Raw genomic sequence first — 22,053 nt, forward strand, 5'->3', positions numbered from 1 at the left:
TCTGCAAGGGTCCAAGGAGCCAACCATGACATATCACAGTCCGATAAAAGTGTCAGGGAGGGTGTGTGGCAGAGGACCTGGAAGCCAGATCAGGGTGTTGAGGAGGATATGACAGAGAAAAAAGGGGTGGTCATGGTGGCAATAAAGAAAAGAGGCAAGTTATGGCCAAAACCTTCCCAAAAAAACAGCTTCTATTGTGGTCACTCGGAACTGGTCCAAGAGATCTGTAGGATTAAAAAAAGCCATGGGCATTCTTACTCAAACATAGGTACCAGGACTCTATTGCAGCACATGAGACAGGAAAATAGAACTGGCCAATATCCTCAATCAGAACAAGTCTGTCCTCCTTCTAGTCTTTTTTGAAGCAGCTAACCCACATCCCCAAGCAGTAAAGTGTCCTTTAGACACTCATAGCTAATGAGACATTCATAACTGAATGTGTGGCCATGGGAAAACTATTTTTGACCAGCAATTAGTATGTGTGCAAGCTGAATTCCCACCTGGCCAAGTTTCTGGTGGTACAGTTCTGCACCTTCACCAAAATGTAATTCTGCTGTATAATATTCAAACGTCTGCCTAGCTGTCCATTTGTTTTCAAAACAATTGCTTAATATTGCAATTCTCACTGTGTGACAAGGTGCACACCACCGTGGACACCTGGAGCAGCTGTTATGGGCAGGGACAGTACATGTCTTTTGTGCTTTTTGTGACAACGATGAAGTAGCACTGCAGCAGCAAGGCCAGATTCTATTGACACCCCTACATTTCTGTCTGTCTGGTTCCCACACCAGGCGCTTATTCACCTCCTCCACATCCTCCTCTATTGACATACAGTACTTCTGTCCGCAACACAAACAGGGCAGAGAGTTGCTCCCAATCCCCCTCTCTCCTATCATATGAGTAAAGTGAAGTATTGCCATGCCATGGAAGAGCTGATCGGGCTGGGTGAGAGTAACAACATAGCTGATCAGTTGCTCAAGTGCATCAAGCAGCAAACATCTCATCAGCTGTCTCCCCGACAACTCCAACTGGTTTAGGTGGTCAGCGACAGTGGCAGGAAGGTTGTGGCCGTTCTGCATTTGGGGGAACATATGCTCCTTTTATGGTGCACATGATAAATGCTTTAAGACTCTCGCTATCAAAGCAAAATGGGGGGATGTTTTCCTGTTGCTAAAAGAGATGTCAAATTGCTTTATTACAGGATATACTATGTAAGTAGCTTGTAGCAGCTCAAGCCCTCACTGAGCCCCTCTAAACCCCCACTTTCCACTGTCTCCACTACCACAAACTGCAGAAGCCACAGTAGTAGCCAGTTCAGTATCATCAACATTATGGAGTCATTTATTTCATGTGGCAAGTCAGGCTAATGCAAATCAGCAATCGGAGACATAACAGCTCAACACCCTGGTTCCCTATTCCCTGACCCCATAGACTTCTAGGCAGTCAGATTAGAACAGTTGCCCAGACTTGGCCAGTATGATCTCTCTGTTTGTCTTGTCCTTGTGTCATCTTAGAGGGTTTTGAGCATGGCAGGTTTGCTACTGTACAAAACATCACTTTTGTCCAAATGAATGAGGCATGGATCAGTGAGGCTTATTACACATTTGCGGATGAAGCCAATAAATAGATATGTCATTGCTAAAGGTGTCACATCATGCTAATGCTGCTGTCTGCCTGCGTACCATCATGTTCCATACCGTATAGCTGCTGCCATCATGTCACTGCTGCTGTCTGCCTACTATCATGTTCGGTATAGTATAGCTGCTGCCTTCACTGCTGCAACTGTTACTCTATGCTATTATTAACCCTACTGTCACTTCCATTATCTGTACTGCCACCATAACTGCTACACAGCCGCCACAACTACTACTACTACTACTGCTAACCCAGCACAGCAGCACACACATCTGATGCCTTGTCTGTTCCATTTTTTCCTGCTACTGCTACTATTTCCACCCCTGCACACCTTACCCTTACCACATTCACATTGTAATCCTGCTGTTCCCCAGAATTTTTTCAAGCTGGTTCAACTTCAAAACAAGCCACTGTTTCTCTGATAATTAACACTTGTGTATGTATAAATACAGGCTGGCATTCTTCCCCTGTTAACACATAATTTTTGGACACATGCAGAACAAGCCACTCTTCCCTTTGGCAATAATATGTGCAGGGATCTGTCATCATTAAGGCATAATTTTTGGACATCTGGTCCTAACAAGCCACTGTTTTTTTCAGATAACAGTGTGTTTAAACGCCATCTGCCCCAGAGAAAAGACAATGTTTGTAAGTTTTATACAATAGCATAACACATGTGACAGCCTAGTGTCAACCATGCGTTTACCTATAGCTATATATGTCAGTGTCTCTCTGACATTATTTGCTATTTCTGTCATTGCATTCAACAGATTAAAGGGGAGATAAGGAGAGAAAGAGCAAAAATTCTGAAAAAAATAAAAAGATAATAAAAAGATATTTTAAAAAATCCTAGGAGGTCCTAGAAGACCTCAGAGTGTTATATTCTAATTTCCCAGTCAACTGGAGCATATTTAATTTGTGTAGAATTGATTTGGACACCAATCAAATTTTTTTTAAAAATGTGCCAAAATTTGGGTAAAATGCACAAAAAAACAACTCACCAAAACTCACCAAGCACTATAAGTGATATAAAGTTCATGTACAGGTTGTTATGACTGGATGATACTAAATACAGTATTGGTATATCATGTAATGTATCATGCAGGACTTACAGACTGTATTGTTTGCAAAAATGGTTTGACAGTATTATTATTCTACATATTTTACCGTTTTTTTTATATCGATGGAGGTTTTATATTTCTGATATTTACTTTTTATTGCAGTGTACTACTATATATCTGTTTGACAATAGTGTATGCCCTAACAGCAGGCAATATATCCAACATCCCAGGGAAGTCCAATGAAGCAAGGTGGTCTGGTCATGTCAGTTAGTATTGAATGCAGCATACAAAGGTGCTGTTAGATTAGGACGATGGGTATACACCCTGCTGTTGTGTTGACTCATTGTTATTTTGGAGTGAATATGGTGGGGCATGCTTTTCAGAAGAAGTCCAGTGGTTAAAAATATTATATTGTTTTGTGCATACAGCCCCTTCACAAGCCTATTAGTTTCATGGTTACATGAACAAACCTATGTGTAGCCTGTCTATAGGTATGTGTTACTTGCTTCCATATAATCCCCATTTCTTACTCCTGAGAGGCAGACAATTGCTATTGTTACCTCATTAAGGCTGCTGCCTTCAAGAGGTTTTCTGGGAGTACTATGGTTTTTAACAGATATAGTATACCTCATGTAGCTGCTTACCTCATGTATATAATACCTTTTTTTTTATTTGGACCCTCCTGACCCATTTTTACCATTTAAGCAAGTTTGTTTCCATCCTGTATGTAGCACTTCCTGTTGCTATTCCCAACCAAACCCATGATGCACTTCTCCCTTCTCTGCCACACCTCCAGCACCGCCCCTAAGATTCAGCTAGTTTATAACTCCTCCCACTCAACTAGTTACACAGACACTCCCCCATCAGTGACACGACCATGGACTCACAGGAAATAAGAAGGCGCTGCATGGAGATGGTCATGTGACCACAGCACAGAACAGAAGATAGGAGCAATTAAGATAAAACAATTACATTGCAAAATTACAGCTACCTATTTTTAAGAATGCAGATTTAAATCGGAAAGCCCCTTTAAAGTAAGTGTATGCTTTGCCACAGCATTGTCAGGTTTTCAACAAGCTTGCAGGTTATCCTACAGCACTCAAAGGAAAGAATAGTCTAGTGTATAGGGGAACCATCTTAAAATAACGTAGCCACTTAGGGCCTTCACAGCTTAATGCGCACTATAAAGTTTTTTGCCTTACTGCTTAAAAAGCACTGCATATCATTCATATGTTACATCATGCAAGCTCCAATAATGCACTTACCTGGGAATGAAATAGCCGACACTGAACAAAAATAGCCTTATTTCACTTTCCAATATGAAAGAAATAGTTAATTCTGTTCCCTTGGAAACTAACAGCCATAATGAAAAGCTAAAGGTCTCTACATAATGCCTGATACAAGGTCTCTCTAATTCTAAAGCTGATTTTCTATTGCTACAATAGGGGTGATGTGTGTTTTCAATATCATCTTAAGCTTTCATGGCAAATCCTTGAAGCTAATCCAATAAATAGAGTAGTGGATTAAAAGGCATATATGTTTGCACATTATAAAAGAAGTTTAGTGCAGTTGTCATCTGTTTTTAAAGAAGATGTAAGGAGCAAATATATGTAAATATATATATATATATATATATATATATATATATATGCTGTATATACATGCTGCATATACCAATCAGTCATAACATTAAAAACACCTGCCTAAGACTACTTTCAAACTGGCGTTTCTGGGTCCGCTTGTGAGATCCGTTTCAGGCTTGATAAAGACAGCAATAAGCTGTTGAAACGTCGCTTCATCTTTTGGGTCAATAAACCACAAGTTTTCTTCTATTATCTGGAGTGCTGCTGGCTTCTTTTCCTTTCCATTTACTGGACCAAGGTGCTGGTCCGCATTGGCCAGTCGTGCACCCCTCGTTTCTACAGTGTGCTGGCTCCTCACTTTTCCATATCTATGTAAATATATATATATATATATATATATATATACTGTATATACATGCTGCATATACCAATCAGTCATAACATTAAAAACACCTGCCTAAGACTACTTTCAAACTGGCGTTTCTGGGTCCGCTTGTGAGATCCGTTTCAAGGCTCTCACAAGCGGCCCAAAATGGATCAGTTCAGCCCCAATGCATTCTGAATGGATAAGGATCCATTCAGAATGCATAAATTTGGCTATGTTTGGTCTCCGTTGCGTTTTTGAGATGGGCACTAAAACGCATCTTGCAGCATTTTGGCGTCCGCCTGACGATGCGGAGCAAAACAGATCCGTCCTCACTTACAATGTAAGTCAATGGGAACGGATCTGTTTTTCACTGACACAATATGGTGCAATTGAAAACGGATCCATCCCCCATTGACTTTCAATGTAAGTCAAGATGGATCCGTTTAGACTTAGACTTTTTTAAATAAATAATGCAAATGGATCCGTTATGAACGGATACAAGCATTTGCATTATCGGTGCGGATCCATCTGTGCAGATACAAGACGGATCCGCACCGAACGCCAGTGTGAAAGTAGCCTAAGATAGTGTGGGTCCAGCAAAAACGGTCTGACCTATGATCTGAACCAGATCTCTGAATGGCATCAAGACATCAGCAGCAAGTCATGTATATTGTCAGGTAGGACTAAGGTTTGTCTATGTATTGGGCATCTTTTTTCACCAGATCCCACAGATGCTAAATAGGATTGAGATCTTTGGAATTTGAAGGCCAAGTCAACACTTTGAACTCTTTATTATGCTTCTCAAACCATTCCTGTGGCCAGTGCGGCAGGGTACTTTTCATGATAAAAGAGATCACTGCCATTAGGGAAAAAAATTGCCATGAAGTGGTGTATTTTGTGTTAAGAAATGTTTAGGTAAGTGGTACCTACGTGTCAAAGTAATATCCACATTAATGACTAGGACTCAAGTTTTCCAAGCAGATCACTACCGCAAGCTTCACATTATATCTGCTGACATGCTTTCTTCCTAAAGCACATTCTGGGGCCGACTTGACTCAACAAACACAACTGGCCGTCCAAATAATATAAAAGAAATCATGCTTGATCAGAATAAGCCATCTTCTTCCCCTGCTCTGTGGTCGAGTTCTGATGCTCACCGTTCCATTGCAGGCACTTTCAGGAGTGGAGAGCATTCAACATAGGCACTATGACAAGTCTTAAGCAAGCTGAGATGCCCTATGTGTTTTACCTTTTAATCGTAGATCTTTTGTGGGATCGGACCAGATGGGCTAAATTTCAATCCTCACAAAGAGCCATGGACCAGGACCCTGTTGCTGGTTCAGTAGTTGCCCTGTTTTCGGATCACTTTTGATAGGTAGTAACTACTGCTTATCGGAATGTCCCACAAAACCTGCCATTTTGGAAATGCTCTGACCCAGTTCTCTAACCATTGGAATTTTGTCCTTGTCATGGTCACTTAAATCCTTACACTTGCCAAGTCTGATATTGTCTATCACACCTAGCACACCTTGCCAGTAGTGATGGAGGAATATCGGCCAGGACGTTTCACGAACGCGTTCGCAATCAAATGTTCGCAAACCGCGCGTTCGCAGCGGGCCCCATTTACTTTAATGGCAGGCGAACATAAAAAACCTTCAGGTCATATTTGCAGCCACCAAATAAGTACATAAATAGTCCCACAACATTGACAGTGAAATACAAGAGGGGAATCAATGGCAAAAATTCCCCAAAAAAATATGTATTTTAATCAGGGACCATTTTAATGTGTCTTAAAGGGAAATTCACTGCACTGCTGGAGCCTAGAAAATTTTTATTTTAGGCCACGGGAGTACGGGCCCCAAAAATTAGGCATTCACCTGACAGAAAATAACAAGTGATTATATGGCTGGAGGTATATTAGATGGTCAGTGGATAACAATTTTAATGTAGGCCAGTGGAGTACAGGCCCCAAAAATTAGGCATTCACCTGACAGAAAAGAACAAGTGATTATGTGGCTGGAGATATATTAGATGGTCAGTGGATAACAATTTTAGTGTAGGCCAGTGAAGTACAGGCCCAAACATTAGGCATTCAACAGACAGAAAAGAAAAAGTGATTATGTGGCTGGAGGTACATTAGGCGGTCACAGAATAACAATTTTACTGCAGGCCAGTATAGGCCCCAAAAATTAGGCATTCAACTGACAGAAAGGAACAAGTGATTATGTGGCTGGAGGTACATTAGGCGGTCACTGAATAACAGTTTTACTGTAGGCAAGTGGAGTACAGGCCCCAAACATTACGCATTCACCAGACAGAAAAGAACAAGTGATTATGTGGCTGGAGGTATATTAGATGGTCAGTGGATAAAATTTTTATTGTAGGCCAGTACGGGCCCCAAAAATTTGACATTCACCTGACAGACAAGAACTTGTGATGATGTGGCTGAAGGTACAATAGGACTTCACTCGATAAAAAATTTACTGTAGGACACTGGAGTAGAGGCCCCAAAAAATAGGCATTCACCTGACAGAAAAGAACAAGTGATTATGTGGCTGGGAGTACATTAGGCGGTCACTGAATAACAATTTTAGTGTAGGCCAGTGGAGTGCAGGCCCCAAAAATTAGGCATTCACTGGACAGAAAAGAACAAGTGATTATGTGGCTGGAAATACATTAGGCGGTCACTGAATAACACATTTACTGTAGGCAAGTGGCGTACAGGCCCCAAAAAGTAGGCATTCACCTGACAGAAAAGAACAAGTGATTATGTGGCTGGAGGTATATTAGACGGTCAGTGCATAACAATTTTACTGTAGGCCAGTACAGGCCCCAAAAATTAGTCATTTACCTGACAGAAAAGAACAAATGATTATGTGGCTGGAGGTACATTAAGCTGTCAATGAATAACAATTTTACTGTAGGCCAGTAGAGTACAGGCCCCAAACATTACGCATTAGCCAGACAGAAAAGAACAAGTGATTATGTGGCTGGAGGTATATTAGACGGTCAGTGGATAACAGTTTTATTGTAGGCCAGTACGGGCCCCAAAAATTCGACATTCACCTGACAGAAAAGAACTTGTGATGATGTGGCTGGAGGTACAATAGAGGTAAAAAATTTACTGTAGGCCACTGGAGTAGAGGTCCCAAAAATTAGACATTTACCTGACAGAAAAGAACAAATGATTATGTGGCTGGAGGTACACTAAGCGGTCACTAAAAAACTATTTTACTGTAGGCCAGTAGAGTACAGGCCCCAAACATTCCGCATTCACCAGACAGAAAAGAACAAGTAATTATGTGGCTGGAGGTATATTAGACGGTCAGTGGATAACAATTTTATTGTAGGCCAGTACAGGCCCCAAAAATTCGACATTCACCTGACAGACAAGAACTTGTGATGATGTGGCTGAAAGTACAAGAGGCTTTCACTCGATAAAAAATTTACTGTAGGCCAGTGGAGTGCAGGCCCCAAAAATTAGGCATTCACCTGACAGAAAAGAACAAGTGATTATGTGGCTGGAGGTACAATAGGCGGTCACCGGCTAAAAATTTTACTTTAGGCCACTACAGGCCGCAAAAATTAGGCATTAACCTGACAGAAAAGAACTAGTGATTATGTGTCTGGAGGTACATTAGGCGGTCACTGGATAAAAAATTTACTGTAGGCCACTGGAATAGAGGCCCCAAAAATTAGGCATTCACCTGACAAAAAAGGGCTTTAAGCCGCTTTATATACATAAGACAAAGGTCATTCTTTGTTCTGGTTGGTGGCAGATATGTGTGGGCTGGCATGAGGAAATTCAATTACACGTGGTCATCAGAGGTGTTGAATTCTCCCAAGATCCATGCCTCATTCATTTTTAGAAATGTGAGGTAGTCCACACTGTCGTGAGCTAGGAGAGTGCGCTTATCGGTCACGAATCCCCCTGCTGCGCTGAACTTCCTTTCGGACAGGACACTCGACGAGGGGCAAGCCAAGAGTTTCATGGCAAATTGTGTCAGCTGTGGCCACAGGTCAAGCCTGCACACCCAGTATTCCAGGGGTTCCTTGCTTTCCAGAGCGTCCACATCAGCAGTTAACCTGATGCAGTCGGACACCTGTCAGTCTATGCGTACCCTGAGGTTGGATCCGGAGGGTGGCTGTAGGATTGGTACTTGCAACTGTTTCTCTGTGGGTGGAAATTCCTCTGCCAGTGCCCGCAACAGCAGAATGCAGCATCTCTCGCAGCAAGGCATGAAAATGCTGCATTCTGCCCCCCCCTCTGTGATGCTGGTAACATGTCCACCATTTTGTGTTTGTACAGGGCGTTTAAGTACGTTGCCACCCAGTACTGGTCCTTGCCCATTATGCTTTTTATACAGGGTTCCCTCTTCAAACACTGGAGCATGAAGGCCCTCATTTGCACTAAATTGGAAGTGGTGGAGTGCCCTGGCTCCTGCTCATCGCCCAGGAGAATGTCGTCCTCAGTCTCCTCCCCCCGGGCACGGACAACACCAGGGATCCCCCTCAAAGCCTGCTCTTCTTGCTCCTCCTCCTCCCCCTAGCCACCATCTTCCTTTGACTCCTCTTCAGACTCCTGCTGACTTGTCTCAGATGGAGTAGCCCCCCTGGGAATTCATTCAGTATTGCAACTTCTTCATCTTCCAGCTCCTGCTCCTCGACAGCTTGATCAATGACAAAACACAATGCACGCTCCAGAAAGAAGACGGAAGGTACAATGTCACTGATGGTGCCCCGGCTGCGACTGACCAGTTTGGTGATCTCATTAAATGGGCGCAGAAGTCTGCATGCGTTGTGCATGAGCAGCCACTGATGCGGTGGAAAGAAACCAAGCTCCCCAGAACCTGTCCTGCTGCAGAGTTCATATAGGTAGTCGTTAATGGCACGTTGCTGCTGAAGCAGACTATCAAGCATACAGGTCCATAAATATTGGGACATCGACACAATTCAAAATTTTTTGGCTCTATACACCACCACGATGGATTTGAAATGAAACGAACAAGATGTGCTTTAACTGCAGACTGTCAGCTTTAATTTGAGGGTATTTACATCCAAATCAGGTAAACGGTGTAGGAATTACAGTTTGCATATGGGTCTCCCACTTGTTAAGGGACCAAAAGTAATGGGACATAATAATAATCATAAATCAAACTTTCACTTTTTAATACTTGGATGCAAATCCTTTGCAGTCAATTACAGCCTGAAGTCTGGAATGCATAGACATCACCAGACGCTGGGTTTCATCCCTGGTGATGCTCTGCCAGGCCTCTACTGCAACTGTCTTCAGTTCCTGCTTGTTCTTGGGGCATTTTCCCTTCAGTTTTGTCTTCAGCAAGTGAAATGCATGCTCAATAGGATTCAGGTCAGGTGATTGACTTGGCCATTGCATAACATTCCACTTCTTTCGCTTAAAAACTCTTTGGTTGCTTTTGCAGTATGGTTTGGGTCATTGTTCATCTGCACTGTGAAGCGCCATCCAATGAGTTCTGAAGCATTTGGCTGAATATGAGCAGATAATATTCCCCGAAACACTTCAGAATTCATCCTGCTGCTTTTGTCAGCAGTCACATCATCAATTAATACAAGAGAACCAGTTCCATTGGCAGCCATACATGCCCACGCCATGACACTACCACCACCATGCTTTACTGATGAGGTGGTATGCTTAGGATCATGAGCAGTTCCTTTCCTTCTCCATACTCTTCTCTTACCATCACTCTGGTTCAAGTTGATCTTGATCTTATCTGTCCATAGGATGTTGTTCCAGAACTGTGAAGGCTTTTTTAGATGTCGTTTGGCAAACTCTAATCTGGCCTTCCTGTTTTTGAGGCTCACAAATGGTTTACATCTTGTGGTGAACCCTCTGTGTTCACTCTCGTGAAGTCTTCTCTTGATTGTTGACTTTGACACACATACACCTACCTCCTGGAGAGTGTTCTTGATCTGGCCAACTGTTGTGAAGGGTGTTTTCTTCAACACGGAAATAATTATTCGGTCTTCCACCACAGTTATTTTCCGTGGTCTTCCGGGCCTTTTGGTGTTGCTGAGCTCAACGGTGCATTCCTTCTTTTTAAGAATGTTCCAAACAGTTGTTTTGGCCACGACTAATGTTTTTGCTATCTCTCTGATGGGTCTGTTTTGTTTTTTCAGCCTAATGATGGCTTGCTTCACTGATTGACAGCTCCTTGGTTCTCATCTTGAGAGTTGACAGCAACAAATTCCAAATGCAAATAGCACACTTGAAATGAACTCTGGACCTTTTATCTGCTCATTGTAATTGGGATAATGAGGGAATAACACACACCTGGCCATGGACCTGCTGAGAAGCCAATTGTCCCATTACTTTTGGTCATTTAACAAGTGGGAGGCACATATGCAAACTGCTGTAATTCCTACACCGTTCATCTGATTTGGATGTAAATACCCTCAAATTAAAGCTAACAGTCTGCAGTTAAAACACATCTTGTTCGTTTCATTTCAAATCCATTATGGTGGTGTATAGAGCCAAAAATTTTAGAATTGTGTTGATGTCCCACTATTTATGGACCTGAATGTATATAAAATGGAGTTCCAGCGTGTCGGGCTGTCACAAATCAGACGTATGATGGGCAAGTGGTGTCGCCGCTGAACATCAGCAAGGCGAGCCATGACCGTGTAAGATCTAAAATGGCCAGAGATTTTCATGGCCTGCTGCAAGACTTCCTGGACTCCGGGGTATTTGGCAACAAACAGCTGCACGGCAAAGTTCAGGACGTGTGCCATGCATGGTACATGTGTCATTTTGCCCTGTTTTAGCACGCTAAGCAGATGGCACCGTTGTCGCACACCACTTTACCAACTTTCAAATTAAGCGGGGTTAGCCACTGATTTGCCTGTGACCGCAGAGCTGAAAGCAGTGCAGGATCGGTGTGGCTCTTGGCTTAAAGGCACAACTGCCACAGCGCAGCATGGCAACGTCTCACCTGGCACGTTGAATAGGTTCTGGGGAGCTTGGGATGCAGTGGAGAAGGCGGTAGCAGTGGAAAAGGAGGAGTCAGCCGAGCAGGAGACGGAGGTTGGAGTAGGAGGAGGAGAAGAAGAGTCAGGCCTGCATGCATTCCATGGTGGTAACACCAAATCCATATGGTTCACCAATTACACCAATTTCTAAATCAGAAGGTTCACCAAGTGAGCAGTAAAAGTTATGTACCTTGCCTGCCCGTGTTTGCTAGACCACGTGTCTGTGGATATATCGCACCCCTCAATCAATATTTTGTGAAAGCCGGTATATCTCAGGCATCAATCAATATTTTGCGGAAGCAGGTATATCGCACCCCTCAATCAGTATTTTGTGGAAGCAGGTATATTGCACCACTCAATCAGTATTTATGGAATCAGGTATATAGAACCGCTTAATTAGTATTTTTAGAAGCCGGTATATTGCACCGGTCAATCAGTATTTTGTGGAAACAGGTATATAGAACACCTGAATCAATGTTTTGGTGGAAGCAGGTATATCATACCCCTCAATCAGTATTTTGTGGAAGCAGGCATATCAAACCCCTTAATCAGTATGTTTGGGAAGGAGGTATATTGCACCCCTTAATCTGTATTTTGTGGAAGCAGGTATATCAAACTTCTTAATCAGTATTTTGTGGAAGCAGGTATGTCGCCCCACTCAATCAGTATTTTGTTGAAGCAGGTATATTGCACCCCTCAATCAGTGTTTTGTGGTAACAAGTGTATAGAACACCTGCTACAATATTTGGTGGAAGCAGGTATAATACACCCCATAATCTATATTTTGTGGAAGCAGGTATATCAAACCCCTTAATCAGTATTTTGTGGAAGCAAGCATATCAAACCCCTTAATCAGTATTTTGTGGAAGCAGGTATATCGCACCCCTCAATATGTATTTTGTGGAATCAGGTATATCGCACCCCTCAATCAGTATTTTGTGGAAGCAGGTATATAGAACCCCTAATCAATCTTTTGTGGAAGCTGGTGTATCACAGGCCTCAATCAATTTTTGGTGGAGGCAGGTATATCGCACCCCTCAATCAGTATTTTGTGGAATCAGGAATATAGAACACCTGAATTAATATTTGGTGGAAGCAGGTATATCATACCCCTCATTCAGAATTTTGTGGAAGCAGGCATATCAAACCCCATAATCAGTATTTTTGGGAAGGAGGTATATCGCACCCCTCAATCTGTATTTCGTGGAAGCAGGTATATCAAACTCCTTAATCAGTATTTTGTGAAAGCAGGTATATCGCACCACTTAATCAGTATTTTGTGGAAGCAGGTATATTGCACCCCTCAATCAGTATTTTGTGGAAGCAGGTATATAGTACTCCTTAATCAGTATTTTGTAGAAGCAGGTATATCACACCCCTCAATCAGTATTTTGTGGAAACAAGTGTATAGAACATCTGATACAATATTTGGTGGAAGCAGGTATATCGCAGCCCTCAATCTGTATTTCATGGAAGCAGGTATATTGCACCCCTGAATCAGTATTTTGTGGAAACAGGTATATAGAACACCTGAATCAATATTTGGTGGAAGCAGGTATATCACACCCCTCAATCAGTATTTTGTGAAAGAAGGGATATCAAACCCCTTAATAAGTATTTGTGGAAGCAGGTATATCAAACCCCTTAATCAGTATTTTGTGGAAGCTGGTATATCGCACCCTTTAATCAGTATTTTGCGGAAGCAGGTATATAGTACCCTTTAATCAGTATTTTGTAGATGCAGGTATATCACACCCCTCAATCAGTATTTTGTGGAAACAAGTGTATAGAACATCTGATACAATATTTGGTGGAAGCAGGTATATCGCAGCCCTCAATCTGTATTTCATGGAAGCAGGTATATCAAACCTCTTAATCAGTATTTTGTGAAAGCAGGTTTATCGCACCCCTCAATCATTATTTTGTGGAAGCAGGTACATAGAGCCCCTTTATCAGTATTTTGTAGAAGCAGGTATATCGCACCCCTCAATCAGTATTTTGTGGAAGACGGTGAATTGTAGGCCACAATCTATATTTGGTGGAAGCAGGTATATCGCATCCCTCAATCAGTATTTTGTGGAAGCCGTTGTATCGCAGGCATAAATCAATATTTGGTGGAAGCAGGTTTATCGCACCCCTCAATCAGTATTTTGTGGAAGCAGGTATATTGCACCCATCAATCAGTAATTTGTGGAAGCAGGTATATAGAACCCTTTAATCAGTATTTTGTAGAAGCAGGTATATCGCACCCCTCAATCAATATTTTGTGGAAACAGGTATATAGAACACCTGAATTAATATTTGGTGGAAGCAGGTATATCACACCCCTCAATTGGTATTTTGTGGAAGCTGGTATTTCAAACCCCTTAATCAGTATTTTATGGAAGCAGGTATATCGCACTCCTCAATCTGTATTTTGTGGAAGCAGGAATATCAAACCCCTCAATCAGTATTTTGTGGAAGCAAGTATATAGAACCCCTTAATCAGTATTTTGTAGAAACAGGTATATCACACCCCTCAATCAATATTTTGTGGAAACAAGTGTATAAAACATCTAATACAATATTTGGTGGAAGCAGGTATATCGCACCCCTCAATTAGTATTTAGTGGAAACAGGTATATTGCACCCCTCAATCAGTATTTTGTGGAAGACGGTGAATTGTAGGCCTCAAATAATATTTGGTGGAAGCAGAAATATCGCACCCCTCAATGAGTATTTTGTGGAAGCCAGTGTATCGCAGGTCTCAATCATTATTTGGTGGAAGAAGGTTTATCGCACCCCTCAATCAGTATTTTGAGGAAGCAGGTATATAGAACCCCTTAATCAGTATTTTGTAGAAACAGGTATATCGCCCCCTCAATCAGTATTTTGTGGAAGCAAGTATATAGAACCCCTCAATCAGTATTTTGTAGAAACAGGTATATCGCACCCCTCAATTAGTATTTTGTGGAAACAGGTATATAGACACCAGAATCAATATTTGGTGGAAGCAGGTAAATCGCACCCCTCAATCAGTATTTTGTGAAAGCTGGTATGTCAAACCCCTTAATCAGTATTTTGTGGAAGCAGGTATATCACACTCCTCAATCTGTATTTTGTGGAAGCAGGGATATCAAACCCCTTAATCAGTATTTTGTAGGAGTAGTTATATCGCACCCCACATTCAGTATATTGTGGAAGTAGGTATATCAAACTCCTTAATCAGTATTTTGTGAAAGCAGGTATATCGCACCGCTAAATCAGTATTTTGTTGAAGCAGGTATAGTGCACCCCTCAATCAGTATTTTGTGGAAACAGATATATAGAACACCTGAATTAATATTTGGTGGAAGCAGGTAAATCAAACCCCTCAATTGTTATTTTGTCGAAGCTGGTATTTCAAACCCCTTAATCAGTATTTTATGGAAGCAGGTATATCGCACTCCTCAATCTGTATTTTGTGGAAGCAGGAATATCAAACCCCTTAATCAGAATTTTGTGGAAGCAAGTATATCGAACCCCTCAATCAGTATTTTGTGGAAACAGTTACATAGAGCCCCTTGATCAGTATTTTGTAGAAGCAGGTATAGCGCACCCCTCAATCAGTATTTTGTGGAAGACGGTGAATTGTAGGCCTCAATCAATATTTGGTGGAAGCAGGAATATCGCACCCCTCAATCAGTATTTTGTGGAAGCCGGTGTATCGCAGGTCTCAATCATTATTTGGTGGAAGCAGGTTTATCGCACCCCTCAATCAGTATTTTGAGGAAGCAGGTATATAGAACCCCTTAATCAGTATTTTGTAGAAACAGGTATATCGCCTTCCTCAATTAGTATTTTGTGGAAGCAAGTAAATAGAACCCCTTAATCAGTATTTTGTAGAAACAGGTATATCGCACCCCTCAATCAGTATTTTGTGGAAACAGGTATATAGAACACCTGAATCAATATTTGGTGGAAGCAGGTATATCGCACCCCTCAATCAGTATTTTGTGGAAGCTGGTATGTCAAACCCCTTAATCAGTATTTTGTGAAAGCAGGTATATCACACTCCTCAATCTGTATTTTGTGGAAGCAGGGATATCAAACCCCTTAATCAGTATTTTGTGGAAGCAAGTATATCGCACCCCTCAATCAGTATTTTGTGGAAGCAGGTATATAGAACCCCTTAATCAGTATTTTGTAGAAGCAGGAATATTGCACCCCTCATTAATTATTTTGTGGAAACAGGTATATAGAACACCTGAATCAATATTTGGTGAAAGCATGTATATCGCACCCCTCAATCTGTATTTTGTGAAAACAGGTATATCAATCCCCTTAATTAATACTTTATGGAAGCAGGTATATTGCACCTCTCAATCTATATTTTGTGGAAGCTGTTGTATCATAGGCCTCAATCAATATTTGGTGAAAGTAGTTATATCGCACCCCACATTCAGTATTTTGTGGAAGCAGGTATATAGAACCCCTTAATGAGTATTTTGTAGAAGCAGATATATCGCACCCCTCAATCAATCTTTTGTGGAATCTGTTATATAGAACCCCTACATCAATATTTGGTCGAAACAGGTATATCGCACCCTTCAATCAGTATTTTGTGGAAGCAGGTATATCACACCCCTCAATCAGTTTTTTTGGGGGCAACAAGTATATCACACCTGTTGCAAATTGTTGTTCCATTAACGCTTGTCCCTCTATATACCTGCGGTATGGCATCAGAACCGCACACAACTGCTGCACAATAAAAATGCACTATAATAAATGTTAGAAAGTATATTATAAGTATATCACACCCCTCAGAATATCACACCTATCGATAGCACACCTATACCAGTCCTTAAAAGGACTTTTGTGGCCCTATTAGCTAGCGTTTGGTGTCCCTAACAGTCTGTCCCTGCTCCACAAAGCAACCTCTTCCTACACTGGAAAAACATAGAATGTAAAATGGCTGCCAGATCGGGTTCTGTTATAGGGTGGGGGTGTGTCCATGTGCTGAAACGTCTCAATTGGCTGTCCTGTCCCACCTGATGGATGTGTCATGGGTCAAAGTTCTGCGCAATGCAATAGAATATCGCACATGCGAACATCGCCATATGTTCGCATGCTCGGTGAATCACGGTCGAGCAAAGTTTGCAACGAAACAACCGCCAGGTGAACAGCAAGGCCATCTCCACTCGCCAGTCTATGCTATTTGTAATTGCTGTCAGTCATTAATTGGAGTCAGTGGGAGCATCTCTGTAGTAACGAGCTCTCTCCACTACAAAGTTGTAATTCTGGCACCGACTTTCCTGAGACTGAGCTACACCAAGACAGCTGATTGGCAGTATGCGGTGTGTTGGCAGTGAGGCTAGGCCATCACTTAGTAAAGACTGGACAACCCATTTAATGAAGCGCCATTCAACTTGTTATATTGCCGACTGGCACTCAGTCCAGACTGAAATTGTCTTAGGGTAAAAAGACTCTTGTATATAGAAAGATAATAGGCACACCTCCACCTGGGTTAATTGGACTTGACACTATATAATAATATTTCCATGGATATGGATATATTATTATATAGTATACAGTCCAATTATCTTTCTATATACAAATATGGTTCTCTGGTAGTGAGTTAGCCCTTTGTTTATCCATAGATCAAGAGAGGTGAGCCGCTGAATATCATTATCTAAAAAGACTCTTACATGAAATAGTTAATATTAATAGTTGTATGAAATTTCAATATAGCGTCTGTTTTTCCCCCCCCCTAGAAATACCACTACTCTTGTCCTTGAGCTGGGTCTACAGCTTAGACCTATTTAAGAAAATGGGGTTGAGTTGCCATAATAGAAACAACTTCTGGGCAAGTTCGAGGGGAAAAAAACAAAAACTGACCTTATCATTCCTATGAAACAATCTGAAGCATGAAGTGGAGACAGTAGCTAGATCAAGAAGATTACGTCGAGGCGCTACGAACCAAACAAAATATAAGTGGTGCTAAATGTTTTAAATGTTTTTCGGGACAAATGAAAACTAATAGGGAAGAACTCTAATGAAAACATATAGGCACATTAGTACACAGGAGCAGGTTCATTTAAAATGGTTAATAATGCTGTGCTGAACGGTGCCTATTATAAGCCCTAATGTACCAGGGATTAAGAAATACATTATGTTTTATCAGTGGACGCACTGCACAAAGTACTTAATCCTGTGTTAAATCCTCGTTGTAAATCTACTGTCTGTATACAAACAGTAATTCTTCCCTTAATTCTTTTTTTTTTTTTTTTTGCAAATGACTAATTATGTCTGACAATTTTCAGCTACAAAGGAAACATGAAGAGAGGAAGGCACTCGTATTGTATTATAGGATGGATTTATTTACCATTCTGTTACAAATTAACCATTTTACCTTCGCTGCAATCACTGATACACATGCATAGAATACAGGTACAAAATCATCAAAAAAAAAAAAAAGGTCCTCCGGTTCATTCAACGTCGTATTTCATAGCACTGTAATTAAAAAATCGCCATCTCAGTTTTATCACTTTCATCTGATGATTGGTTTTCAAATGATGTATGATAATGAAGCACTAATCCAGCCATGGTAGAAGTGAAGATCAGCACATCATTTGCTGAACTGGTGACCTTAACGCACTGGATTCACGGTTAACGGAAGGCCTCTTTTTGGTTCGTAAGGCGTTGTCCTGGTAACCATTTTGATGCAGTCAATAATAGGGCACACGCTGTAGCACAGAGTGCAGCCGGTACAGCTGTCATTGACAGTGGGCAAGTGGGTCTTGGGATCAAACTCGATAGCCTGGAAGAAGAAATACATGGTTTCAGTGTCAGTGCAACAAAGGTCACCGGTGTCCCAATTTGTGTCCAAATTTTCATTAAAAAAGCCTGTTTGAGACTTAGGTAGAAGCTTACACTGTCGTCATGGAAACAATTTAGCTGCAGAAACAAAAAAAACCATTTCCGATAAAAATGAAATTAGCGGGGACATAACTACTGTATATAAATTGTAGTTAAAAATAACGCTAAGAAGCCCAAAGCTACGTAACGGATAAAAAGTGTCATAAGGAAAATAAATGCATGACTATAAAGGAATAAAACAAACACCCATGTGAATGTTTCTTCCTTTATTGTACTTTTTTGTGCAGTAATCTAGTGTATTCATGATTTTCAGATTTCTCCCTATGCACAATGATAGGGGGAAAACTGTTAAGCAGCGGCGGGTCGGCTTCAGTTTTGTCCCCATTAATTATCAATGGGGTCGATAGTGAACTGAAGGGAACGGAGTGCACCAGAATGCATACTGTTCCATTTGATTGCACTCCCGTGCCAGACAGGAAACCGCTGCAAGCAACATTTTGAATGCATCATGGGAGGCGGAGCAAGACGGATTGGGCATGAAAGACAATGTAAGTCAATGGTGCCGGATCCGTTTTCTCGGGCACAAAAGAAAATGGATCCGGCGCCCACTGACTTACAATGGCTTTTGTGCTGGATACGTCATGGCCATTTTAGAGATAATACAAGCGGTTCCATTCATAAAAGATGCAGCCTGTTGTATTATCCTAACGGAAGCGTTTTTTCCATGAAGGATCTAGCAAAGATACAGATGTGAAAGTAGCCTAACATTAAAGAATGCCAGTAACTATTGATGATCTATCCTCAGGAAAAGACATCAACATCTGATCAGTGGGGGTCCGACTCCCAACATCGCCGCCGATCACCTGCTTGAAGAGGAGGCAACGTCGCACAAAGCACCGCTTCCTCTTCAAGATTACACTACGCGTCTACTTGCTTTGGGCGCAGTGTAATTAAAAGTGCTAATCCCATTCAAGTTAATAGAACAAGCACTTTTAATTACTCTGCGCCGCCGAGACCTCTGAGACAATGCACAGTGTGATTTTGAAGAGGAGTGCTCGTACAATCACTGCCTCCTCTTCAAACAGCTGATAGGCGGGGGTGCCAGGAGTCAGCTCCCACCGATCAAATATTGATGACCTAGTCTAAGGATAGGTTATCAACCTTACTGTTTGCACAACCCTTTTAACATGCCTTCCACTACTTTGTGCTGTCCTCAAAGAGGGCAGCATGAAAGGACTGACAGGTTCCCTTCTCAATTCTGTTGACCAGGAATATTCCAATTTTTGACAAGTGCACAGAGCAAAGGTAAAAAAATAAGATTAAAAGGTGACAAGCACTACCACTACTGACGTGGAGGAACTGAAACATATCATTAATCACTTGAATGAGGCATTTTTGTAATTATATACTCTGTACTAATCCTGGTCATCAATGCTCATGTTGGAAAAACCCCATAGATTCTCCTAGTCCTACTCACATGCTGAGCCAGGATCACAGCAATGTTGAAGTATGCATAATCTGCTTTCATGATCTCCTATATGTTGTGTTTTTGCAAAATTGACCCAATGTTTTGTAAAAGTCGATCCCCCCCACAAAAAAAAAAAAACATAAACTGGGAATGAAGAGAACTCTTAACTCTGCAAATCAGCCACTTCTTGGCTTCCTGCCATCCAAGATGACCACACATCTTTTGGTTTAGCCAGCACTGTTCACATGAGCAGTGCTGACCAACCAAAGGGCAGCAGGGAATATCTCAGACTACCAAAAGTACAGTATGCATTAGGTAATCTGAGAAGTTGTGTGCCCATCAGAAGATGAGCTTGCGAACTGGGTGATATATGCCGCTGAAAAGATGAAAAGGAGGACTCCAGGTACTTTAGGTGCTGTGGCCAGAATACAAATGCTACAATGTGTCCATAAAGGGGTTGTGCCACAAAACATATTCTACATTGTTGAAGCCAGCACCTGGATCTGAATACTTTTGTAATTGCATGTAATTAAAAATTTAGTATAGCCAGTGAGCTATTCAATAAAACATATCTGTATAGTGCCACCTGCTGATCTTTTCCATATTTTTTGATCGTCTCACTGAACTGGTCGCATTATCAATCAGGTGAATGCTCCGTGTCCCTGCTGTCCGGAGAGGGGCTTGGCACTCTTTCATGCAGCGGCATCCATTGGTGTGAAAGAGCCCTTACAGGGAGAAAGGACACTCCCTATCAGCTGCCAGGCTGAAGATAATCTTCCAAAACAATTGGAGCAATGAATGTAGACATCTCTTGACCCATATGAGGTGCAGGGCTGGTTTTAGGTTTGTTAGAAAGAGACTGTAATGTACTATATGATGTCTGATTTTCATTTTTTACATCATGGCATTACCCCTTTAAGTAGTTATCAGTCAGTGTTTGCTTTATTTCTGTTAAATTATGTTATACATTCTAAATCTATTCTTAAATATCTTGTTAACAGTTGTATAAAAGAAAGCCAGCTTTACCTGATAACCAGAGTCATTGCAGGTCATGTAGCACTTGCCACAGTTAATGCACATCTCTTCATCAATCAGAGCTACCACGTGTTCACTTATGTTTAATTCACCATATGATCCAATATACTGCAATGCTCTGCCAATTACATCCTGGAGAGGAAGACAGAGTATATATTAGACTGATATTTATTTTTTATTTTTTTCTGTAGTACAATTAAGCTACACACAAAATCACATTAAATGGAAACATGCTCAAGTTTGGCTCATTTTAAGTAAGTTAAGTTTAAGGATCTCTAAATGTAATTGCTTAAATTCCATAATTGCAAACAAAGAAGAGATCCCAAATTCTGCAGTATTAGCCAGTGTACTATACTGAGGCTGTAATATACGGTACATCCCAGAGCACTGTCCTTGGTCCTGAAGTCTTACTGCTAACCCTGCATAGATCTACCTAAAATAGAAACTCTATTCATAGTCATTTCAAAAAGGCAGATTTACTATTCCTATAGATGGCATAGACGTAGAAAGGTTGTCTAGACCTGCACCAGATTTATTATTGTTGCTCAGGCTGGGTGATAAATTTGGTGCGACACTAGACACTTTTTTCTAACTCTATACCAACTATTAGTTTGCCTCCAAATTTTATGCCTGAATTGTAGCACCAAGCCATTTGCCCTTTTCTGTGAATCCGCACCCCATTTCTGTTACACCAAACTTTCTACACCTAGGTGCAGAAAATTCCTCTACACCTATATGCTCCAAATTGCACCACATTTTGCTGCAGATTAAGGCAAAATCTAGTAGCACTAACAATGGTAAATGTGAACCAATTTTTTTTTTTTTTACAAAATATTGACAAACATAAAGATACATGACCCTTTCTTACTATTCACATGATAGATTTCCCCCACTCCTTACTCCATCATGATCCGTTTTTCTATTGAACATTTTAGCTGTCAACCTTAGTTCCAACAGAACCAAAGGCTTTAATTTTCTGTGGTCAGCAAAAGTTCCCCAAAGTACAGCTTTGCTTAAACTTGTTAAATGGGTCTTCCAGTAATAATGATTTTTTATCAAGTG

At 41.2% G+C, this 22,053-nt stretch overlaps 1 protein-coding gene across 1 annotated transcript in view; it reads right to left on the reverse strand.

Moving 5' to 3' along the window:
- Positions 1-17,968: 17,968 nt before the first annotated feature.
- The window catches only part of DPYD (dihydropyrimidine dehydrogenase), a 1,571,083-nt gene continuing 1,566,998 nt past the window's right edge, over positions 17,969-22,053 (reverse strand). Inside the window, exons 22-23 of the mRNA XM_040406865.1 lie at positions 20,983-21,123; positions 17,969-18,429 (exon numbers count right to left, since the gene is read on the reverse strand). Of these exons, the coding sequence (XP_040262799.1) occupies positions 18,259-18,429; positions 20,983-21,123 (312 nt within the window). The 3' untranslated portion in view covers positions 17,969-18,258. The remainder of the gene's footprint in view (positions 18,430-20,982; positions 21,124-22,053) is intronic.

The sequence above is a fragment of the Bufo bufo genome, chromosome 9 (assembly GCF_905171765.1).
Source record: "Bufo bufo chromosome 9, aBufBuf1.1, whole genome shotgun sequence".
Lineage (NCBI taxonomy): Eukaryota > Metazoa > Chordata > Amphibia > Anura > Bufonidae > Bufo > Bufo bufo.